General features: G+C 40.3%; 3 protein-coding genes across 3 annotated transcripts; 2 read left to right on the top strand and 1 right to left on the bottom strand.

The window, feature by feature from the left end:
- Nucleotides 1-877: 877 nt before the first annotated feature.
- On the bottom strand, nucleotides 878-8198 carry myadmb (myeloid associated differentiation marker b). Its single transcript, XM_068731700.1, has 2 exons — nucleotides 8090-8198; nucleotides 878-3550 (listed from the first exon to the last, which is right to left on the bottom strand). The coding sequence occupies exon 2, from the start codon at nucleotides 3452-3454 to the stop codon at nucleotides 2573-2575; it is 882 nt and encodes a 293-aa protein (XP_068587801.1). The 5' UTR covers nucleotides 3455-3550; nucleotides 8090-8198; the 3' UTR covers nucleotides 878-2572.
- Nucleotides 8199-14186: 5988 nt separating this feature from the next.
- On the top strand, nucleotides 14187-17920 carry LOC137888347 (bestrophin-4-like). Its single transcript, XM_068731734.1, has 10 exons — nucleotides 14187-14227; nucleotides 14311-14500; nucleotides 14602-14702; nucleotides 14783-15016; nucleotides 15790-15944; nucleotides 16098-16175; nucleotides 16743-16895; nucleotides 16995-17075; nucleotides 17159-17313; nucleotides 17407-17920. Exons 2-10 carry the CDS (start codon nucleotides 14349-14351, stop codon nucleotides 17687-17689), a joined length of 1392 nt encoding a protein of 463 aa, XP_068587835.1. The 5' UTR covers nucleotides 14187-14227; nucleotides 14311-14348; the 3' UTR covers nucleotides 17690-17920.
- A 707-nt stretch (nucleotides 17921-18627) lies between these two features.
- Nucleotides 18628-23814, top strand: wrnip1 (WRN helicase interacting protein 1). The gene is made up of 7 exons (XM_068731724.1): nucleotides 18628-19317; nucleotides 20029-20223; nucleotides 21752-21990; nucleotides 22109-22329; nucleotides 22680-22835; nucleotides 22939-23018; nucleotides 23110-23814. Exons 1-7 carry the CDS (start codon nucleotides 18724-18726, stop codon nucleotides 23383-23385), a joined length of 1761 nt encoding a protein of 586 aa, XP_068587825.1. The 5' UTR covers nucleotides 18628-18723; the 3' UTR covers nucleotides 23386-23814.
- The last annotated feature ends 67 nt before the right edge of the window (nucleotides 23815-23881 follow it).

Consider the following 23881-nt stretch of genomic DNA (forward strand, 5'->3'; position numbering starts at 1 on the left):
ATTCTCTTAAAGTTGATTCATTTATGTCACTTGTATATGACAACTAGAGACAATTAACGATATCTTAGGCTTGTTAGTGCCATGTATTGTACAAATAGCTTGTACAACTGTGGCTAAGTGGAGAGCAGGGCCGTCCTTCAATCAGAGGATCTGCGGTTCGATCCCTGACTCCGCTAGTCGCATGTCGATGTGTCCTTGAACAAGACACTGAACCCCAAAATTGCTCCCGTAGCTGTCCCTACGGTGTAGAAATGTGATATTGAATTGTAAATGGCTTTGGATAAAGGCGTCTGCTAAATGACTGTGATGTAATGTCGCTTGTGTATCCCAAAACATTTTTCCGGGGACAAACCTTCATATCTATAAATTGTGAGAAGAGCACATTTGTGCGTAAACTAATGTTCCTGACCATTTTTACTGACCACCTTATATTATCTTGAGTAGGTATCCCAGTCATTTCAAAGAGATATTTGATACATCCGAAGTTTGTTTAATGCACGTGTTAATACTATATAAATGAGAAGAAATAAACACATTTAGGTGGCGTTAACAGGCTCTCGTCTCTTTTATCTCATCAGTTAAACAAAAAAAATGTGTGCTAGCTTTTCACATTAGATGCGATGTTATAAGTAGGCTACAATTATCAGAAGTATGAACATTGAGGCTTCCACATGTGGCTCAAATGTGTACTGCAGATATGGCAGTATGTAGATATAAACGGCCCATTCTAAGGAAAGGAAAACCCAAACGTTTCTTAGTTACAGCTGATTATACATTAATAAAAACATAGTTATGAATATTATATGCCAATAAATCTCTCATAACGTTTGACACTGCTCCTTTGACTTAGAACAATACAACCAATCACACACACACAACTGTTTAACATTTGGTTTTATTGAAACATTGGATTATTTTCATACAACACTGATGTGGTATGCACAGTTGAAATATAAAAAAAGCTGAAGAATATAACACTTACACCACTTAGAGAGAGAGAAGCATCTTTTCTGGTCTCTTTAACTAAGTATTTATTACAGCAGTACAAAGCCAATAGACCCAATTGACAACATATATCAATTTAGTGGCGTGATTTTGTCTGTCTAATGTTAATGACTGCTTTTGAAGACACCAGACATTTAAACACACATAGAAAATACTAATATTAAGTGCACTTTAAACATACTTTTCTTGTTTTTTCTTGCATATGTTCTTTCCACATATATATATTCTTGCCATTGATTGTAGCTTGCAGATACAGATACACATATATCATAGCAGGAGCAAAAAGCTAGCATAGCATTCATCTTAACAACATGTAAACTGTTTTTGCTCTTCTTTAAATGTAACAGCATTGGAGCCGTGTAAAAATGACATAAACAATACAATCGGATCAGCTGCTCTGCATACTGTTGGGAAGACAAAACGGTCAATTGCATTAATGAAATCATCAAAAAAACAAACGGAACGTTCTTGAAAGTCTTGGATTTCCATTTGTATGGCATTCAAATATTTTCTCCAACAGTTAACTTATCTTAGCTCTTAACAGCTCATTCTTTTTTCTACATTTTGTCCTCTAGCGATTAAAAACAGAAATACTGATCGGCATTTTTTTTTTTTTTTTTACAACTTGCAACAAATTTGAACACTTTAGGCATCCAACTGACATAAAAAAAAAAGAAATCGAACAAAAACACAATAATAAGCCGCCGTTTTCTTTGTTTTTTCTTCATTCGTCATTACAGACTATGTTTACATGCACATAGTATTTGGGATGTTAGCTTGTATCCTTTATTAAATAGCTTACTCATATCCAGATCCTAAACATCTTGTATTTTTGTATTTTACAATGGGCAATGATCTGCTGTTAATGGAAAAAAAAGATCCAGCAATCACATTCAGGTCTCTCATAATCAAGATTAGAGTCTGGAAGCAAGGTTTGACATCGACATGCTCCAACACATGAACAGAGAGCCTCAGTAATTTAAGGGAATATTGTTGTACGTGTAAACATAGCCATTGACCTCAACCTCTCCCTCTTCTCTCTCTCTCTCTCTCTCTCGCTCTCTCTCTCTCTCTCTCTCTCTAAGGTTCGAAGCAGTACACTTTACACAAAATCAAATTCGGCAGGTTTGCAGAGGTAAAACTGTGAGTCTGGGGACAAAAGAACCCACAACTTTTTGGTTTGATTACCCAGGTTGGCCAGCTGAACTTAGAGATAGTTAATAGATCCTGGGTCTGCCATTACACAAGAACTTTGGGCCCCTTCTACTTCTCCTACTATTTTGTTATACCAGTACTATGCTAAAATCAAATCCTTAAATATTCAAATTTAAAAATGAAGTCCCACTAGATAACAACACAATAAACTATACCCGTTGTGGTCTAACTCCACAGTCTGCTCCCATCACGCTCCGTCACGTGGATGCCGTTAAACAAGTCCGGAGTCGCAGTGATTACACTAGCATTTGCTCGCACCACCGTATTTGACAGCAGTTCGACAGCCTTTGAAAACCAGCCAAATTCAATTTTATTTGGAGCATACTGCTGGCCTAACACCCTTTCTCCTCCCTCAAGCGCTGACAAACACCAGGCGGGTGGAGTAGATCAGGTCGGCCAGGTAAAGGATGAAGTTGACACCCGTGAGCACAGCCACCGCCATGAGCTTATCCCAACCGCACAACCCCAGCTCGGTGTTGCAAAAGTGAGGCCGATCTTTTGAACCGCCATGCTTGGGGTCAAAGTTGAAGATGGGCCAGACAATGGTTGCTGAAAGGTAGAGGACCACGGCCAGCAGGGCGTAGGCAGACAGGAAGCGTGCAAACGAGAAGGGGAGGCAGCCGGTGCACTCGCCAATGCAGAGCAGGATGATGGCCGCCGACAGGATGAAGCAGATGCAGTAGACGGACATGCAGTACTTGAGCGCATGGTTTCGGTCGTACACCACGGGGTCGCTGATGAAGACGAAGATGATGCAGGCCACAAAGGTCTCGCAGACTTTCAGCAGGCCAGGGGCCGTGGCCATGTAGCCGGCCACCTCGCCCGGACGCGCCTTGCTGATGCTCACCTCGGCGAAGTAGGCGATGGTGGCCAGGCAGGAGAAAACGGTTGCCACGATGCGGTAGATGGCGGTTTCACCTTGGCCTGAGGAGCCCTTGAGGAAGTAGAGGGGGAAGATGATGGAGGCGGACAGACAGAGCAGGGCGGCGTAGCAGGCAAAGGTGATGGGGAAGTTCTTCCAGGAAACAGGAGCTCTGGTCTGAAGGCCGAAGAGCTCCACCAGGAGGACGAGCAGACTACCGGCGAAACTGAAGGCCCAGCAGAAGATGCACCAGTCTCCGGTGCCGTGGTAGAGTTTGCCTCCATGCACGGCCAAGGAGAAGGCCACGCAGGCGAAGATCATGGCTGCCAGCCGTGTCCATAGGAGGGGGCTGGAGTGGAGAACTATAGCCATGATGTATTAGGAGATGTGAGTAGCTAATATGGATCCTGTGTTGGGAGTCACTTCCTCAGATTTATACCACCAGCTACTCAGAGAAGGCAGAGAAAACTGTAAGAAAAAAACAAACATTGAAAAGAATTCGTTAGCAAGATTTTAGGAGCTTTTGTAATTTCTCATGACCTGTAGATGAAGTACATGATACATCCACACGAGGGCTTAAACAGGCTCTGCACTCCTGCAGGACATTTTCCGAAACACACAACGCTGTTATTGTATTTTTTATGTGAAACTGTGAAAACACAATTTAAAACCACAAATAATGACCGAAATGTGGTCACGCTCTTCATACCACATTTACGTCTGGTCAAACCATCTGGTGAACACTTCCCTCCTTCTTCCCTCTTACTTTCTGCCCCTGCATCAAACTCCAGACTGCTTTCTCAACAGCATTTCTGAGCTGAGAGCAGACTGTTTCACTCTGACATTCCTCCAAGCTCATGTCCTCTGGCGGGCGTGGCGCCGCAACCTCCACTGACCCCACAGTGTGTCTGTCATCATGCTCTAAACATGGCCCTCTTCACTTGTTCCACCCCCACTATCAGGGACCTCAGCTACACGGCAAGATAATCTGAGATCTGAAAAACATGGCTTTGAATCTAGCGCTGCTGGGTCTAAAATTCTGACCTTTATTATGGAAACTGCATCTTTAAGGCCCTGAAAACCTACTCTTGCAAAGAGAGATATATGCCAAAGTAAAAGCAGTTTTGGTTATTTCACATAAGAGATTTGTTGCTGTTTTTTTTAGTGCTATTTGAAGTGGGCGGGGTCAGTTGATGTCACGTACTTCAGTGCGCCATTTATGATTAGTTTTTTTGAGTATTAAACTCCTTACGAATAACACCTCGAGATGTTTTATGCCAAACTTTAAGTGTGATTGTTGTTCATTTAGTCATGAATATTTAATGTAGAGAAACAGATGTCATGTTTTGAAGCCTTAAAGATAACTGTACCTCTACACTGCTAGGTCTGGGATTACTATTGTAACTTTGTTTTATCTGAGGAAGAACTTCCTTCCTTCCGTCTCTCAACTGGCTTGACAAGTCCGTCTTCAGTTGGTTGTTTCCTCCACTTCCAAAAATAATTTTCAACCAAGCAGCATGGCTTGAATTTAAAGTGAACACAAACATATTTTCAGATGCAGCTTGTTTAACATATGCAACTGCAAAGAGAAAATCTCTAACATCACAAAATTCAAAGTATCTTTTTTATATGTTTGCCAGGAGTTTAGTAGATGATTATTTAATTTACTTGGTAAAGGACTACTCTGTAAATTTAGCAGAAAAAGCTGTAGCTGTAGCCACAAGACGATTAAAGGATAATGGTAAATTGTAACAGTGGCACAAGTGGAAAAGAGTCATAAAGCAAACCACTGCTGGTCACACCAGAGTTTGTTGGACTGAGCTAGGGTGTGTTTTATTGCTTATGAAATTAACTGCTCATTTGTGAGACAGATGAATGTGCTATTACCTCTTTTAAAAGTTACTGTCTCCTTTCTAGCTTCGGAATGTGTTTTGGCTGCAGCTCGATTTGTCTGTTGAATATTTCTTTATTAAATGAATAATTGTTTTGTCCTTCAAATTGGTTGTTTTGTCACATATTCAACAACTACAACTATATAAAATAGAAATAAACAGCAAATCATCCCATTTGCAAAGCTGAACCCAAGCTTTGTCTCTTGATAAATAACTTTTAAATTGACTCTGATGCTACACAAGGGTTGGCCAGTCTTCAAGGGGCGGGACTTTGTGAAGGATCAATTGCAGTTTTAAAATTGCTTTTGATGAGCTAATCGATTTTTTTCAGCTCTAGTTGTTCTCTAGTTTGCTTGATTTGGACATAACACTTTTATTTGTTGCCCGCTCGCATGTTAAAAGAGATTTGACAAAATGGCGCCAAACTAAACTCCAGGCTTCATAACGTCCTTTCTGAAAATTGTAGGTGATGTCACGTTTTCAGCAACACACGGGTTTGGGTGTGAAAGTGGTTGCACTCATCTGTGCCCACTGCAAGGAAATGAAGGTTTTTTCCAGTTTATACAAATGACTCGCAACTTGTTGTGCAGCTGCATGCACAGTGATCTAATGAGGTTACTTTGACTAGTACAGATATCCTCTTCCTCCTCTACGATGGATTTCTATTGAACGTTGCTGCAGAATGGCGTCCATGTAAAGAAGCTCCTGCTCTTTGATTCTGAGGGACTCATAGCGACTGCAGCTGATGTTCGCTCTGGACAAGAACTCAAGAACCAATATTTTTTTGTTCCTTGCTTCACAAAAAAACATCTTGAAACATCTGCTCTCAGAGAAACACATTTTTCAGCCATAAAATCACATTTAACGGGATAAGATGGACATTTTCACAGTGCAGAAAGCCTCTGACCACACTGGCTGTCCTCCCTCCCGTCTCTCCTGACACCCATCACCCACTTGGCTCCACAAGCGCTGCATTCCCCGTTCCCAGTTTACACAGAGAGACAGTTATAAACAAGGAGAAAAGGCCTGTTTACATTAGTCCCATTAAACACCTATAAAATAGTCGAGGCTGGGGAGGCAAAAAAAAAAAACGGACCGGGTGGCGAGGTATGAATAAAAAGAAAATAACAAAAAAAAGAGAGAAATGGAAAAAGAGACCCCTAAAACTCCTGCAGGATGACTAACTTGAGGCCAAGAAGGAGAGGAGGGGATGCAGGGGAGTAGAAAGAGGGAGGAACATGGGGGAAGCCCTGTGTATCAGGCCACAGAAGGACACACAGCTTAAACACAGTGATGGAGTGGAATAGCAGAGACGTGAGTCACCAACCGGGCCCCTTTCTTTCACCACTCCTCCTTTTCTCTCCCCCCCCCCCTACCTCCTCCCTTATTTCTTGTAAGATTTTCCAACTTACTGATGAGTTCCAGATGTGCTGCAGTCTGGCTGCGGCTGAACAACTAGTAACTTTGTCACATTTGCCAAGTTCTTTCCTTTCCTCTCTTTCCCTTCCCTTCCTTCCCTCCTCATAGTCCCATTTGGCGGCTACTCCCTCTCTTTTCCATCAGTTGTCCTCTTTCTCCCTCCCAGCTCAATACTCCCACTTCGGCTTTAAAGTCAGGGTACCAATTATGCTTCATGTAAACCACTCAAAATAAACGTATACGGAGGGGTCGTAATGGAAAAATCAATCCCGCCACTCCCGCCCGCCATTACTTTGCTGCTTGTGGAATCAAGTCAGGAAAGAAATGGGCGAGGAAAATGGCAGAGGGGAGACAGAGAAAAAAGAGAGCGAAAAGACAGGAGAGCACAGTGTGGAAAAGTGTCTTTTCACAGCACAGGATGGAAAACACGACGGGATCACACAAACAGGGGCACTTCCCCAAATGGAAGAGGGGCTGCAAATAGGTTCACACATCAGGGTTGCAGCAGGACGGCAAACAGGATATGACAGCATCATGCTCCTCTGCACAGTCACTTTTCATACAGACAGCAGGGGAGTGTGACCTGCACACACACACACACACACACACACACACACACACACACACACACACACACACACACACATAGATGTTCAGGAAACCAGTGTTTGTTTCAGGCAGAGCAGTCATGTGTGCTGCTTGTTTGGTTGTCATGACACAACATCATTAACTCAATTTCACCCATAATCCACTTACAGAGGACTTGACGGTCGAAGCACAAGGCGAGCTCTGTTGGCAAACCATCCAAGTGCGTCCAAATTTTCTTTCTTGTCGGACTGGAGCACAGTATGACAACCATCACAAGATACTAAATCTCTGCTCTTTTTTTTGGGTAATTGATTTTTTTCGGACCAAGCAACGAAGAGGGAATCTTGGATACATTTTGGCGTTTAAATGAAGAACAGCCAGGAAGTTGTTCAATAAAATTCAGGCATTACCTTAACCCAAAATCCAGTAAATGTCCCCAAAGAGTATCTGAGCAGTGTGTGTGTGTGTGTGTGTGTGTGTGTGTGTGTGTGTTAGGCCCCTGCAGAGGTTCATTCATTGACAGCGAAGGTGGGTGTGCCGCCTGCCGCACCCTGCTCCCACCACACACTACACACTACAGCCCACTACACACAAACTGACCCCAAACACAGAAATGCATGTCAAAAGTTGAATTTTTTTTTTTTTTAAACTGGGCTGGAAATATATATTAAATAACATTATAAAATTGTAGAATGTCTGAAAGTCTCTTACCACAAAGATACTTTGTTTTAATTAATACAAAAGCAGTATAATAAAGTGTCTATAAGTACACCAAGATGCAACTTAAGTGTAGTCCTGTAAAATATTTTCTTTTACTCTTACCTCTTTTTGTTATGTTTAGGCACATTTCCAAAATTATTTCGACGATAAGAAACACAAGCTTTTCTTTAAACACTGAAAATATCCTCAAGCATGCACACCAATAAAGACACTGTAGCTGCTGAAATCATCACATTCTCATTCAGCTAAGCAAGATGCAACAAGTGGCAGCTGAACGAGGTATGCTACTTGTTAAAGCTCACAGTAGCACATATTTCCTAACCGCGAAACCACCACATCGAGTTGTGTATATATAGCTATCATGAAGTTTGATCTAAAAGTTTGTTACCTTTCTGGTACTTTGCAGCGGATATTGTGTCTCGTTTCTTCGGGACATCCACCGTCAGAGAATCGTAGATCGCGACTCCTCGGCTCCCTGACTTGACCAGCAGCTCAGAGGAGCAAATCCCCGCCCAGCAAACCAAATTAGGCATCAAATGTCTGCACCGTTATTCACATCTGTCTCAACTCTCCTCCTCCTCCTCCTCCTCCTGCAGCCTGCAGCCCGGGACACTGGCTGCTGAACACACCCAATGCAGGGCAGCGAAGTTTATCCTCACTTTAGTTTTCTATATATATATATATATATATATATATATATATATATATATATATATATATATATATATATATATATATATATATATATATATATATATATATATAATGTAGAAAACTAATCAAGACATGCAGTTTAAAGTGAGGGTAAACTTTTGCTATATATATATATATATATATATATATATATATATATATATATATATATATATATATATTACAAAAGTGTCATGAATATAGCTCTTGTATGTGAAGATTGATGTAATGTGTATCAGCTTCTAAAAATAATTTTGTATTGATCCTTAAATAAAAGTGCACTTTAGCCTATTGATTTTTTTTCTTTTATCATCTGATGAGATTGGGCAACACCTGGACGTATACAATGTCAATAAAAACATTTAAATAGAAACTGGTGAATCTGGTTAAAATTGTGTTAAAATTCATGAAAATGCAGGATGGTGCCTACTTTAATCCCTAAAATGAGGGATTTAATTGAGTGCTATAATTTGGTATGATTTAACAGGAAGTGGTCTGGTTTAGTTCTGGAACCCCCCCATTAACGAACATGTCGTCCAGTTTATTTGTATGACCCCATCACCGGCGTTACTATCGACACGGTCCAGATAATACTAAATATTTGTCAATGCTGAAGTCTGAGTCATCGGATTATTTGTATGCGTTGCTATGCAACCGCAGCTGTAGCCCCTGACAACCGTTTTTTATTTACTCTCAGTGATGTAATATGACGCGTTTCCTGACCGTGCTGAAAAAAGAAAAAAAAGAAAAAAAAACTGTCCGAGAGACAGAAAAGGAGGGAGGTTTTGCTCTCACATGCACATTCTTACAAGATTGCTTTAATTTGCCTAAACTGCTCACATTCCTTTCCACCATTACAACTATAATGTCAGAGAATAGCACACTGTGTGTGAAAAGAATAAGCTACTATGTTCTATTCTATTCATCACTGTGTTTTGGACGATAACATGACCACGCTGTTGGCCTTTGCTGTATTTCTTTTCAGTTAAATACCTTAAAATGCCCAATAAACCTACCATAAATCATATTTGAAAGTACTTCATTTTTGCATTGTGGGTAAAGTGCAGACGTTTTATGTATATGTCATACTTCAGTACAAAAGTGAGAGTGACCTGTGAGCGTTTGTGTCCCCATCGCCAACACATTCAACCAATATGTTGCTTACAATATTTCTGTGCCACTGCAGCCATGGTAGCCAAAAATCAGCAAAGTTCATTTTTGGCGCTTTATTTCTATTGATATTACCAAGCCAAATGTGTTTGAATATAGTTAACACGCTGTACTTACTAATAAGGTACCTTTGTGTTTTAAAGATGAGTTATTAGTCATTCATAAGAGCAATGTTTGGGTCATGTTTACACTCTAATCCATTCATACAGTCAGTAGTAGTAGTTTATCTGTCATTATCATTATTATCATTATTATTATTAATCACTTAAATACAGTCTGTGTCTTCTGATGAGGGTGCAACATGGTAATAATATTATAAATTAAAAAAATATATATTTTGAATTTTGGTCACACTGACAGACTCATCTGAGACGCCATGATGTCGCCGTATTACGATGAATGTATGCTGAAGAAAGATGAGTGTAACGATGTTATACTCATAATGTTTGAGGGTGCTTCTTGATCCAGGGAAAGTAGTTTGATTCATCCGAGTGCAACATTTGGGTAGTCACAGTTTCTGTTCATGTTGGACCAGAGGACCACCAGAATCACCCTGTGCGGAGTGAGAAGCTTCATTTCTTAATACATTTTTTTTATTTAAGAAGTATGTAGCATTTCTACACCAGCTGACATTTTCTATAAACATACCAGACAGTTTTTGGACCGTGCCGTACACACCTGCACAGAAATCATTAGCAGGAAGACAACACTATTTCTCCCTACAGACTTATAGGTTAATGATTGACACATCAACCACTCTCGGCTCATTACTTGTGAAACCCCATCCAGCTACACTGCACTTTGCATTTTCTTTTATGTCCATTTCATATCTAAGTAGAATTGTTTGTTCTCTGCTTTCCAGTCCATCCTTCAGACAGCTGGAGAATTGTTTTGTATGACGTGACCTAAGAATATGTACTTACTTGAGAACGATGTCATTCAAATTTCCTAAGACGAGTGTCTGCATCTCTTCTCAATGTGTCTCATTTTTCCATCATTAACCCTCTTGAGATTAAGGGTACTAAGAGCAACACTAGCTTCCCTCAATGAGAGATCATAAAAAAAGTTGTCGGTACATTTTGTAAAATGTTGACAGCAATGATAATATAGTTTTACTTTTGAAAAAGTTGGTCAATGTATCTTGAAGTCGTCTTAAATTGATTTGTAGTCGAATGAATGAATCGTAGATTGCTGGAAGAGGAAATGTAACTTGTGTATGATTTCACTCACATCTGATAAGATAAGTACAAATCTAAATTAGGTTAATGTCCCATTAAATGTTTGGAGAATAACATTTTATCCGAGGCATGTCAGAACATGAAAATCCGAAATCTGTCTAGAGCATGCATGATGCAGGCAAGACACTGGTCTCTATTTGTGGGGGTGTCAAGAAAACCCTGTTCTAGAGCAGTTTGCATGATTGCCTGTAATCTTTACTCCTGACCACATCCACATCCAATATATGTTTGCATGTTCGCAGTTTGTGTTATCTTTGCTTTATGTTCCTGTTATCTGATGTCTCAACAGCCTGAAGCACTTCATGACGAGTATGTGAAGAGTTTAACAACCTCTTGATTTAGTTCCTACTGGACCCTTTAAGACCTCTTTCCCTCATTGTTTACTATTATCACTTGGCTACATTAAGTGACTGTTGTTGGATTAATTCAAAAAGGGAAACTTCTTTATGTGGAAGTCAAAATGTGTCACTTTTGGCTCACTCTATTTATCCATTCTTGATCCTCGTCATTTTGCTTCATTCATGATTTACTTTCTGCATCTTTCAATTGTGTTCTGGACCATTGTGGACCTGCTTCTCACAGTTTGTTGAGTTTACAATAAATAGACTTAATATGGGTCAAATTGATGAATCATATCACTTTGTTTTATATCTATTTGATGAATACATTTTGGGACAGACCAGAAAAACCGTAAAAAAACCCAGTTTCAGTTTTGAGCGTCAAGTCACAGTTATGAAACCAATGATGGAATTGTTCATAGTGAAGTAGTCTGTCTTTAAATACAGTAAATCTGTGTTAAAATGGGAAGTAATATTTATCAGTGAAAGTGTATAAGTATACAGAAATTTACAGAATTGTACTATGAAACACAATTAAAGTATCACACTGTAAACCACAACTACAGTAGAGCGCTGATAATGCAAGAACACTCTGTAAAGATGACAGTAAAGGTACTGTAAACAGGGAATTGTGGTAACTAACTGTGTATCAGATTGTAAATATTGATGCATCACCATGTTCATCACTTCCTGTTTCAGCTGATAGTTACTTAAAATACTGCTGGGTGACTTAATCCATAATACATCATATTCTATTAGTTGTATGTTGTCAAATAAATGTAGTGAAGTAAAAAGTATAATATTGACCTCCAAGTAGCGGAGTAGCATAAAATGGAAATACTCGTAATAGTACAAGTACAATAGTACCTCAAAATATGTCATGAGTAAATGTAGTTAGTTCCTTTCCATTGCTGCATATTACAACAAATAGTGCTGCAATATACAACATAATACAACAAACATAGTACAACAATAATAAGTGGATAAGAATAAATATTACAGGAAATTAATGTAATGTGCTTCAGACAACTAAATGAAAAATTTCACGACAAGAGAAATTTGAGACCAAATGTGCCAAAAAAACAGCTAATCTGTAGTTTTGAAGATAAGAAGTATCATAAATGAACATATTGACATGGCATTAAATATGTCAGATGTTCTTTTACTGTTTTCTGTCAATAAAAGAGCCTTTAGGAGTCTTTGTTGATGAGATAAATACAGACAGTGAGGCCTCAGGGCTGAGGCTGAGAGCTGCACATCACAAGAGCGCCATCTACTGACAGGAAAGGAAACTACCATTTATCAGCCACACTAAACACACTTAGAGTACTTTTATTGAGATGAAGGCATTGAACTATTGGTAATAAAAGCAATACGCTACAGACGCTGTGAGGCTGATGAGTGGGCTGCAGCTGAAGAATCAGGAAGTCCACAGGGATCACTGGTCCAGGCTCTGATGGAGGATAGATGGGCTCATAAATATCCTGTCACAGGAGAGCAAACAGAGTCACAGGATAAAACAGACTCTGATTTACAACAGGCCGCTGTAACGATGTGAAAAACAAACAAGTGAGCAGAGCACAGCAGCCAATGACAGAAGGCTGACAGATGTGTGTGATGGACCCACCTGACACTGTAAGGATGCTGTCATGTTATCACAGTCATTGGTAGTAAATGACAAGAGCCTCTGCAGTGCAAATCACTGCGTGTGCGTCTTTTATTTCATTTTCTATGACGGGCCATTAGATTCACTTAGATAACAGGTCTAAAGTACCTACTTGATTTTTGTAATAGCTGGAAGTCATGTTTGGAGAAAAATAATTTTTAGAAACCTCAATATCAAAACATTGTTTTTACCTTCTAAATAAAAATATAACTTTATTTAAACAGCTTCACTAAGTTTAAAATATCTTATTTTTGTTCCATGTGATGTAAATAAATAAATAAAAATAATAAACAGAGTAACAATTAATTAGATAAATCATAAACAGAATAACCAAGACTCACAAAGCACATCAGCTCAAAAGGGTGAAATAACATTGACAAAAGAACAGCAATAAATATAAATACATTAAATGGACGACAGTTTTGATCACAATATATCCTTCAGAGAGAATGGATTTAGAAGCTTGTAAAGAAACAGGTCTTTGTTTACGTCTCAGTGGAGAATGACATAAAATCAAATGTTGTTCTTGGACATGAAGTCCTGTCCGTAGAAGCAGCTGTAATTGTTTTATTGTGAGCTCTAAACTACTATCTCAGCTCTCTGAGAGCATGAAGTCAACTCTCAGCCGCTCCTGGCTGAAATAATAACGATCAGAAGTAAATCAACAGAAAATGAATCTGCAACTATCTGGATAATCTATTTTATATTCCTCTTTTAAATTGCTTCTGAACATTTTAGTAAGACTTCAACATGTATGTTGTGTATTTGTCTTCTGTTCTTGTAAAGAACTTTGTATTATCTGGTTTTGATGAGTACTATATAAACAAACATTATTATTATCTTGATTTTAATTATTGTTATTGTCATTTGTATTATTGTTGATTAATTGTTTAAGTCAGCAAATATACCAAACAATGCTTTTAATCACAAGCATTTTGTATATTAAACTATTTATTGATTAATTAATGGAAAACAATCTGCAGATTAATCGCGAAAGAAACGTTGACAATATCATGTTTAAATGAATCATCTATTTACAGAGCCACGTCAGCTCCGTGAGAACACACAAACTCTGATCAACCTTTATCAACTCCAAACAAGTGAACTGAACAACAACCAATACCTTTTAACACGTGGGAATTTGCTGTGATCCTGATAGATTATAGCAAAGATTTGCTGAAACATAACCCGATATAATGACAGCTGATCGCCCAAAAGAAGCCCCTAACTATTACCATTTGAGGAAAAACAAATCACAGTCGCTCAGTAATTGTAGGTGTGTATCTCTAGCTTCAGGTTCCCAGGTGATAAATCTAAACTGTTCATTTATGACCGCACAGCAGGGAGCTTTAAATTGAGACCCAGAGGAAGAACTTTTCTTCCCAGGGCAGCGGGACCAGGTGATATACCTGTCTTCATAGGTAAGACTCATCTTTATATTAGTTTTTTCATGTAATAAAATGTATATATCATGATTCACGTATCGCACATTGATATTTTACAGGATTTTTTCAGCCGTTACGACGCAGAATAAACCGAGACATGACGGTTTCTTACACCCTCGAAGTGGCCGATGCACGATTTGGTGGCTTCTCCAAGCTCCTGTTCAGGTGGAAGGGAAGCATCTACCGGCTGCTTTACAAAGACTTCCTGGTGTTCTGTGGCGTTTATCTGTTTTTCAGCTTGTTTTACAGGTAAATTCACAGATTTCATCTTTTAATTCTGTTGTTTGCTGCAGTATGACCGAGTGTTTGTGGCTCCATCACAGGAAGTTTGTTTCTAATTTCCCTCTCAGGTTCCTCCTCACACCAAAGCAGCAGGATCTGTTTGAGCGAATCTCTCTTTACTGCGACCAGTTCACCAACACCAGCTTCATCCCAGTTCTGTTTGTACTGGGTGAGTCTGACTGAACTGGTTCTGTCTTCCACGAGCCAAATCTGAAGATGATAACTGATGTCAGTTCTGTTTCGTCCCAGGTTTCTATGTGACCCTGGCCTTTAACCGGTGGTGGGGTCAGTACAGCAGCTTCCCTCTGCCCGACAACCTGATGATGGTGGTGTCTGGGAACGTCCACGGGGCGGACGAGAGGGGTCGTCTGCTGCGACGGACGCTCATGAGATACGCCAACTTATCTTCAGTTCTGATCCTCCGCTCCATCAGCACAAGAGTTCACAAGCGTTTCCCAACGTTGGAGCACATAGTGGAGGCTGGTAAGAGCTACAGCGGAGAGGAATTAAGTACTTTTACTGCAGTATTTAAGAAGAAGACTACGGTCACTTTACTTTTCACTTCAGACCTCTGATGTTCATATTTACTGCACTTTAGTTCTCTAACTGTAAGTTCAGTTATACAAAAAAAATTGACTTTTTGGATAGTTATGAGCCATTAGAGAAATGTGAGTTACCCGGCAAAAAAAAAATGTAGCAGCTGCTTTTAAAATATAATTCAGAGACAATTTAAAGGAGATGCCTTTCCTTACAATTGATTGATTTACATTAATATAATCAAATTGAATTGCCTGTTAAAACTGGAATTATTAAAGGTTTAAATAAAGAGTTTTTAAATTGCATTGACTTTCACCAGAAAACAAAAGACATTGTGCCAGTCAACAGAAACAGCTCTGCATGTATACATATATACGGATACATAAAGATGCATTTACATGAGAAAAAATACATTTGATTAAAGAAATAAATAAAAACACATGAAGAAAACTAATCTGTGTGGTACAGCCATACATTCTGTTCACAGTCCTCTCCCTCTGAAAATAAGTATTAAGAGTATTTATTACTTCATTAAGATATGTGCACATGTAAAATATTGGAATACTGCTTAGCAGAGACTACAGTTATGATGTTGTTTCACACGGATATTTAAATTGTTTGTGGACTTTAAACCTTTTTCACTTCCGCTCATCCTAAAATGTTATAAAACTCCTCTAATCACGAACATCGTTAAACCGAACTGTTTCATCTCGTTGCAGGATTTATGACCCCACACGAGCTGAAGAAGTTCGAGTCGCTGCACTCTGATTTCAACAAGTACTGGATGCCTTTGACCTGGTTCTCCAACCTGGCGTCCAGAGCGAGAGAGGAGGGTCGCGTGAGGGACGACATCGCTCTGAGGCTGCTGATGGATGCGAGTTGTTTTTTTTCTGTTGTTGTTGTTTTAAACTTTTTATATACACAATGTGGGAATGATGGCTATGAAAATTGACTTTAAAGCCCCAGTACGTCTACACATTTTGTATAACTAACTATATAAAGGTATAATATGTATTTATAACTACAGGAGCTGAATAAGTACAGAGGCAAGTGCAGCCTCTTGTTCCACTATGACTGGATAAGCATCCCTCTGGTCTACACTCAGGTATCAAAGACAAAACTAGCATTTACTAAATGTGCTTTTACTTCATCTGATGCCCATTTGTCTTCTTTTTCTTTAGTTTTTGTTTGAAATACAGCAATATTTTATACAACATGTATCCAAAACTCATTACAAAACTGATTTTGATCACCAGCAAAGGAATGTAACTAAGTACATTTACTCAAAACTGTATTTTAGTAGAGGTTTAAGGTACTTGTACTTTACTTAAGTATTCCCCTTTTCTGCTACTTAATACTTCTACTCCACAACATTTTAGATGATTTTTACTCCACTAATAATTTAGTTACTTACTTTGCAAATTGAGATTATTAATAGAAAACACATCAACCAATGAATTATGATGCATCATTAACAATCAAATCAAATAATATAACATACTATAATATGTAAACATAATACAATATGAAATGGTTCATTGTGAATAATGAGTGCTTTTGTTACTTTAAGTATATTTTGATGGAATACTTGTGTTGCTATCTTTACTTAAGTAAAAGATCTGAGTACTACAGTTGATCCCTGCCTTGTGTGTGTTTTTGTCCATCTGTGCAGGTAGTTACTTTAGCGGTTTACTCTTTCTTTGCCTTCTGTGTGATTGGTCGACAATTTCTGAACCCTGAGAAGGGATACAAGGATCACAAGCTGGACATGTACGTCCCTGTTTTCACCCTGCTGCAGTTCTTCTTCTACGCTGGCTGGCTCAAAGTGAGACATAACATCACGTTTCACTGGTAGAAAACAGATCTTGTTTTGATACATCACAAAAGAGCAATTTCATGATACGTGTTTCCGCTCTGTTTGTAGGTTGGGGAGCTGATCATCAATCCATTCGGCGAGGACGATGACGACTTTGAAACCAACCAGCTGATTGACAGAAACATTCAGGTTGTTCCCCTCAAGGCTTCTCTCCAATACAACTCATCTAAACACCTTAAATGAGCACCAACTGCTTATTCCGTCTCCTGTAGGTGTCCATGCTGGCTGTAGATGATATGTACCAGAACCTGGCTCCCATTGAGAAGGACAAGCACTGGGCGCAGAGACATTTCTCCATCCCGTACACTCTGTCGACAGCAGCAGAGACTCTCAAACCGGCCTTCAAAGGCTCCACCTTTGACATGAGGTCAACTCATTCCATCTTTTATGTTTCAGTGCCTTTTGTTGCTTCTGCACAGTCCAGTAAAATCACAAACCAAAATGTCTGTCGCAATTGCAGGATGAGTGCCGAGGATCTTGAGATTCACCAGCCTGCAGACGCTTCTTCTGGAAAGAAACAGTATTTACCTCTTAAGGGCTCTCTGGGCGAAGGGCTCGACTGTCTTCTGCAGAGGGGCAAAGGTATCCTGCGAAGTGGGAGCCTCCCTTCTCTGGCTGATGTGTCATCACACCCAAATGACGATGATGATGCTGATGCTTCCCCTGAAGGCAACATCAACACCATCAACCACAAAAAACACGAAAATGCGTTGATTAAAGTCGCAGTGGAACACAACTTGTAAAAAAAGATTGTGATACGTGAACATATTGTGTTTTTGAACCAATAATGTTCTTTTATTGTAGAACATATTTTTTGATTTGTCACAACTAAATTAATTTGTGAAAAAAAAAGATAATAGTATTTTCTAAGCACATATGTATGATTGATAACTCATAGTGAGAGAGCACATGCATACTTTTAAGTGTAAAAGAAGTAATGTCCCAAGGTAAAAATACAATAAAAGTCCGGAAACATCACAGAAGTTTTATTTTTAGTACCAATATTAAAAGTACTTTTTATGCAGAAAGGCCCATATATATTATATTCTTAATCAATCATTGATGTATTAATTAAGCAGCATTTTATTGTTAACAGTAACTGCTTGGCATTGAGCTAATTTGTCTACTTTACATACTATAAAGTGCTTTAATTTGCAATGACGCACCATATTTTATAAGATGATCACATGTTTTATAGTATAATGTATCTGCAAGTAACTATGGCTGTCAGATAATTGTAGTGAGCTCGAGTATTTCCTTTGAAAAGTCGTAAAACGTGAATAAACCTGGAGCTCGTTCAAAACATCCTTACTTTACTCCACAGTCAAAGTAACCGCAGACTTGCTGCGTTCATGTACTTTAAAGTGTAGGAAAATACAAACTTCCTTTGACTGAATGACAAAATCTGTTACATTTACGTGCAATTTGCAATGTAAGAAAGACTTTCTATTCTAAACTGTTGAACAAAAACAAACCAACTCCACTTTCACAATGTCCATCTTTATGCTACCTCGCGTTTTGTCACTAAAACATAAAGTAGACAGGAAGTGCCCTGATGTCGGACCTTCTCGTGAGCATCTGAATGCACACAGACAGCGAAGAAATAACAAGAAGTCGACTAATAACATAATTCTACAAATAAACTTCATATTCAGCTTGTTAAAAAAATTGGAAAGTCACATTCTGGGCACAACGTACAACTTCCCAACGGTTAAAAATCAAAACAAGTGTTTGGTCACGTGATTTATTGGGGTCAAAAGTTTCGCGGAAATTCAACATGGCGACCGAGATGGACGCAGTGCAATGTCCCGTATGTTTACAAGACTTCACGTCTGCCACAATTAACGGACACCTCGACGCGTGTCTGCTGAACAGCGGTACCGACAGCGAACCTCCGTTAAAGAAGTCTCGCATCACTTTAGAGGCTGAACCTCCCGGTGTCAACAGCGCCTCCTCCATGGCTGCTGCCCCGTCGTCTTCGGTGTTTTCTCTGTTTCAGACCAACAACAAGAGTACAGGTCCAGGTCCAAGTGAACGGAACGGTTCGAGTAAACAACCAGCTGTCACAGCTGTCAACAAGGGAGTTAAACGTAATTTGTTGAGCGAGGCAGAACCGGAACCAGAAGGTGCAGAGGCTCTCAAGAGCCAAACATCTGGATTTAATGGACAGACCCTGAAGGCATCACATGCTTTATCGCCACACAAGCTGATGACGACACACAAGCCTCTGGCGGAGCTGCTGAGACCAAACACGCTGGAGGAATACTTTGGGCAAAATAAAGTTGTGGGTCAGCAAACACTCCTCCGGTCTCTTCTGGACTCCCAAGAAATACCATCTCTGATCCTCTGGGGACCACCGGGGTGTGGAAAGGTGGTGAAGCATCCATCTATATCCTTAATTCATCTCCCTTCTGTCTTATTTTATTGTAAAACAGTATGCAAATGTTTTTATTTTAGTAGTTTTAACTGTTAGACACAACATATCTGCACTTTAATATATTCACCATTGATCTGTAACATTTAGGACTTTAACAATAAATTAAATTGCTTGCCAGGTAGATTATTTTTACTGTTGATTTGATTTTATTATTATTAATAGATTAATCGTTCTATCTATAAAATGTCAGAAAGTAGGTGTCCTTCACACAATAGGTGTCAATTCCTCGGAGCCCATAATGACATCCTAAATAATGATGGTCAATCCAACAGTTAACATGCAAAATATATTTCATTTACACTGATATGAAATTGAGAAAAGAGAGGCAGGAACCGGTGAATGTTTGGCTTTTTTTCATGATAAATTACTCCAAAGATAAATTATTTAAATTACTGTCTTTAGTAACTCCCTCTGTCAGATGTCTTACAGACAGCGCTCAGGTTTCACATCTAAAATGTTATTTTTGGAGGTTGTTACAAGGTTTTATAGTGAAGATGAGATTTATACGTCCCTCAAAGGACGTTGCATTATATGACCTGGAAAACTATAATGAATGACTCAAAAACTGGAGATAAAAGCTGCCATATAGACGCTAATAATTTACCCAGTCCATGTGTTTCAATCATATTACTTGTTATCTTTCAGACCACTCTGGCTCACATTCTCGCCAGCACCAGTAAGAAGAAAGGCACAGCTCGTTTCGTCACTCTGTCTGCCACCAGCGCGTCCACCAGTGACGTCCGAGAGGTGATCAAGCAGGCGCACAACGAGCTCCGACTGTGCAAGAGGAAGACCGTCATGTTCATCGATGAAATTCACCGCTTCAACAAGTCCCAACAGGTGGAGTGTTGAGCCAGACAGATGTGCTCTGATCTGTGTTTATGTGAGAAGCTGCAATTTGGGAAATGTGCTCACTCACTTTCTTGGATAAGAAGGTTGATGCCACTCTCATTACATTACATTACATTACATTACAGTCATTTAGCAGACGCTTTTATCCAAAGCGACTTACAATAAGTGCATTCAACATTGGTAATCAAAAGAACTACTAGTCACCAGAAGTCATAAGTACATCTCCTTTTCCAAACAAGCATCTAAGAGCATGAAGCAGAGCATAACTCAGAGCCAAAGTGCAGTGCAGAAACAAGAAAAACAGTTAGTGCTATAAGTAATATGAACACAATAAGTGCAACAAGTTAGTATGAAAACAATAAGTTCTGAGTGGAAGGCTCAGGGTAGCACTTCCTGAAGAGGTGGGTTTTCAGCCTGATAAAAGATGGGCAGCGACTCCGCTGTCCTGACGTCAGTGGGAAGTTCATTCCACCACTGTGGGGCCAGGACAGAAAACAGACGTGACCGGGTCGATCGGCCGCCAGGACCTCTGAGCGACGAGGCGACCGATCGCCCCGAGGCAGCAGAGCGAAGTGGTCGGGCGGGGGTGTAAGGCTTGACCATGGCCTGGAGATAGGAAGGAGCTGTTCCTTTCACTGCCCTGTAGGCTAGCACCAGAGTCTTAAACTGGATGCGAGCTCTTACAGGGAGCCAGTGTAGAGAACGGAGAAAGGAAGTTGTGTGGGAGAACTTGGGGCGATTGAACACCAGGCGAGCTGCGGCTTTCTGGTCAAGCTCCAGAGGTCTGATGGCTGACGCCGGGGCTCCGGCGAGTAGAGAGTTGCAGTAGTCCAGGCGGGAGATGACAAGAGCCTGGATGAGAACCTGCGCCGTCTCGTCAGTCAGGAAGGGATGAATCCTCCTGATGTTGTAGAGCAGGAATCTGCAGGAGCGTGTAAAATGAAATGTTTGCCGAGAATGACAGTTGGTCATCCAGGGTCACACCCAGGTTCCTCGCAGTCCGAGTCGGCATCACCACGGTATCATCAATGGTGATGGACAGGTCCCGGTGCGGGCAACCCTTCCCCGGGAGGAACAGTAGCTCGGTTTTGTCTAGGTTGAGCTCGAGGCAGTGTGTCGTCATCCACTTCGAGATGTCAGCCAAACACGCAGCGATGCGCGTCTCCACTTGGGTGTCACCGGGGGGAAATGACAAGACCAGCTGGGTGTCATCGGCATAACAATGGTAGGAGAAGTCATGCGAGCGAATAACAGATGTCAGTCAGTCAAATATAAAGCTACAACCCGGAGATGGTTAGTCTAGCTTAGCATAAAGACTGGAAGCGAGGGGAAACGGTTAGCCTGGCTCAGATAAAAAAGTACTGTCTACAGTCTTTAATCTTTAGACTGTAGTCTTTTTCTTCATGACAGTAAATGTCAGGTAGGAAGGAGGCTCAGTCGATAGTAGTGATACAAATACTCTTGTTGTCTTTGGTCTCTCCCCTTCTCCTCTCTCAATATGTGCCTGAATCTGTAGGACACCTTTCTTCCTCACGTGGAATGCGGGACGGTGACTCTGATCGGGGCGACCACAGAAAATCCGTCCTTCCAGGTGAATGCTGCCCTGCTGAGCAGGTGCCGGGTGCTGGTTCTGGAGAAGCTCTCTGTGGAGGCGATGGGCCTGATCCTGGACAGGGCCGTGGCCAGGCTGGGGATCGGAGTCCTGGAACAAGATCCGGCAAATCCAAAGCAACAAGACCAATCAGACGGACATGAGTGAGTCACCAGAGTAACTCGGAATCCTTTGGTTGAGTGGGAGGCCTGTTGTCTGGGTTAGGATTCAATTGGGGCCAAAAAAAAGTGTTTATACATCTGTAAATTATTGTTTTCTCAGGCCAAAGATTCTCATTGAACAAAAAGCTCTGGACACCATCGCCTACCTTTGTGATGGTGACGCGAGAACAGGACTCAATAGTCTGCAGCTGGCTGTTCAGGCTCAGGTGAGCTCGGCCCGGCCCGACCGATCAGAACGAGATGGTTCTGAGGTAATACTGGTGAAGGAGGACCACGTGAAGGAAGGTCTGCAGAGGTCTCATATTCTCTATGATAAAGCTGGTAAGCCCAGATGTACTGACTTCATTCATTTCATGGTTGTTACTAACCAAAGGTAAAAAAAATTGTAAAACAAATGTTTAATTTGACGTATTTTTATATCTTCACTTTAAATAACATCTAAATAACTTGAGGTTTTGAGCTTATCATGTGACTTTCCTCAAACTGTGATCACTATCCTGTTAAGGGGACTTTCATATTCAATTTATTAATTAACTTCATAAGAGATAAAATGAAACCTCAACAATGCATTTAACCTGGTGGTGTTTATAGTCACTTGTTACACAGAAAACACATTTAAGTAGAGTGTGTGTGTGTGTGTGTGTGTGTGTGTGTGTGTGTCTCACTCACAGGTGAAGAGCATTACAACTGTATCTCTGCGTTGCACAAGTCTATGAGGGGCTCCAATGAGAACGCATCTCTGTACTGGTTGGGCCGCATGCTGGAGGGCGGCGAGGATCCTCTCTATGTGGCTCGCAGACTGGTCCGCTTCGCCAGCGAGGACGTGGGTACGCGAAACGATTCGCTCCACCATCGCCTGCATTTATTTATTCCTGATCACTCACTGTATTTCGTCCTCCGTCTCTTTCCCCCCCCCCCCGTCTCTCTCAGGAATGGCGGACCCCGCCGCTCTTCCTCAGGCTGTGTCGGCCTTTCAAGCCTGTCACTTCATCGGGATGCCCGAATGTGAGGTAGGCTTTACCTGAGTCATATGGACCTGATATCCAGTCAGACTTATAATAGTTGTATCCCGGTGTTTTCACCTCTGTTACTGCTCAACAGGTGATTCTGGCTCAGTGTGTGGTCTATCTGGCACGAGCACCTAAGTCGGTGGATATCTACAAGGCCTACGCTAATGTGAAAGCCTGTTTGAGGAACCACAAAGGCCCTCTGCCTTCGGTCCCCCTGCACCTTCGCAACGCCCCCACCAGGCTGATGAAACAGCTGGGCTACGCTAAAGGCTACAAATACAACCCGGCCTTCAGCGACCCCGTCGAGCAGCAGTACTTACCTGAGGAGCTGCAGGACATCGACTTCTTCACCTGGACACCGTCATGAGGAGCTGATGCACTGACGGACGCAACTTATTATAAATGGTTGAAAAAAAAAAAAACAAGGCTGCTGAAAACATCTTGTCAAATGATCCTTTTCTTTTCAAGCTAATCCTTATTCATATTTAGGGTTAGGATTTTGAGAGGTATTTACATTAACTGATTATTTGCAACGGTAAAAGAAGAATTCTTCATGTTGTATTCAAATTTCTCTTCAATTTCACTTTTCTGTTTCTGAATACATTATAAGGGATATAGTTACCATTTACAGTTAATTTACTTCTAAATGAGTTCATAATAGACTTTAATCTGTTTAAATACATAAAATACAGTACATTTATGCAGTCTTTGTATTTCTAGTATAATCAAATATTTACTATGTTAAATACTTATATGTTGGTTTGTCTTCATCAAACACTGATTCAAATATTTTTTTATGTAATGTATGCTATATTTATTTTAATAATCTGTAAACATTTTAATGAAAAACAAGACAATTATAA

This window comes from Cebidichthys violaceus, unplaced genomic scaffold (assembly GCF_023349555.1).
Source record: "Cebidichthys violaceus isolate CVI_PGR_0920_01 unplaced genomic scaffold, fCebVio1.0.p SCAF_104, whole genome shotgun sequence".
Taxonomy (NCBI): domain Eukaryota; kingdom Metazoa; phylum Chordata; class Actinopteri; order Perciformes; family Stichaeidae; genus Cebidichthys; species Cebidichthys violaceus.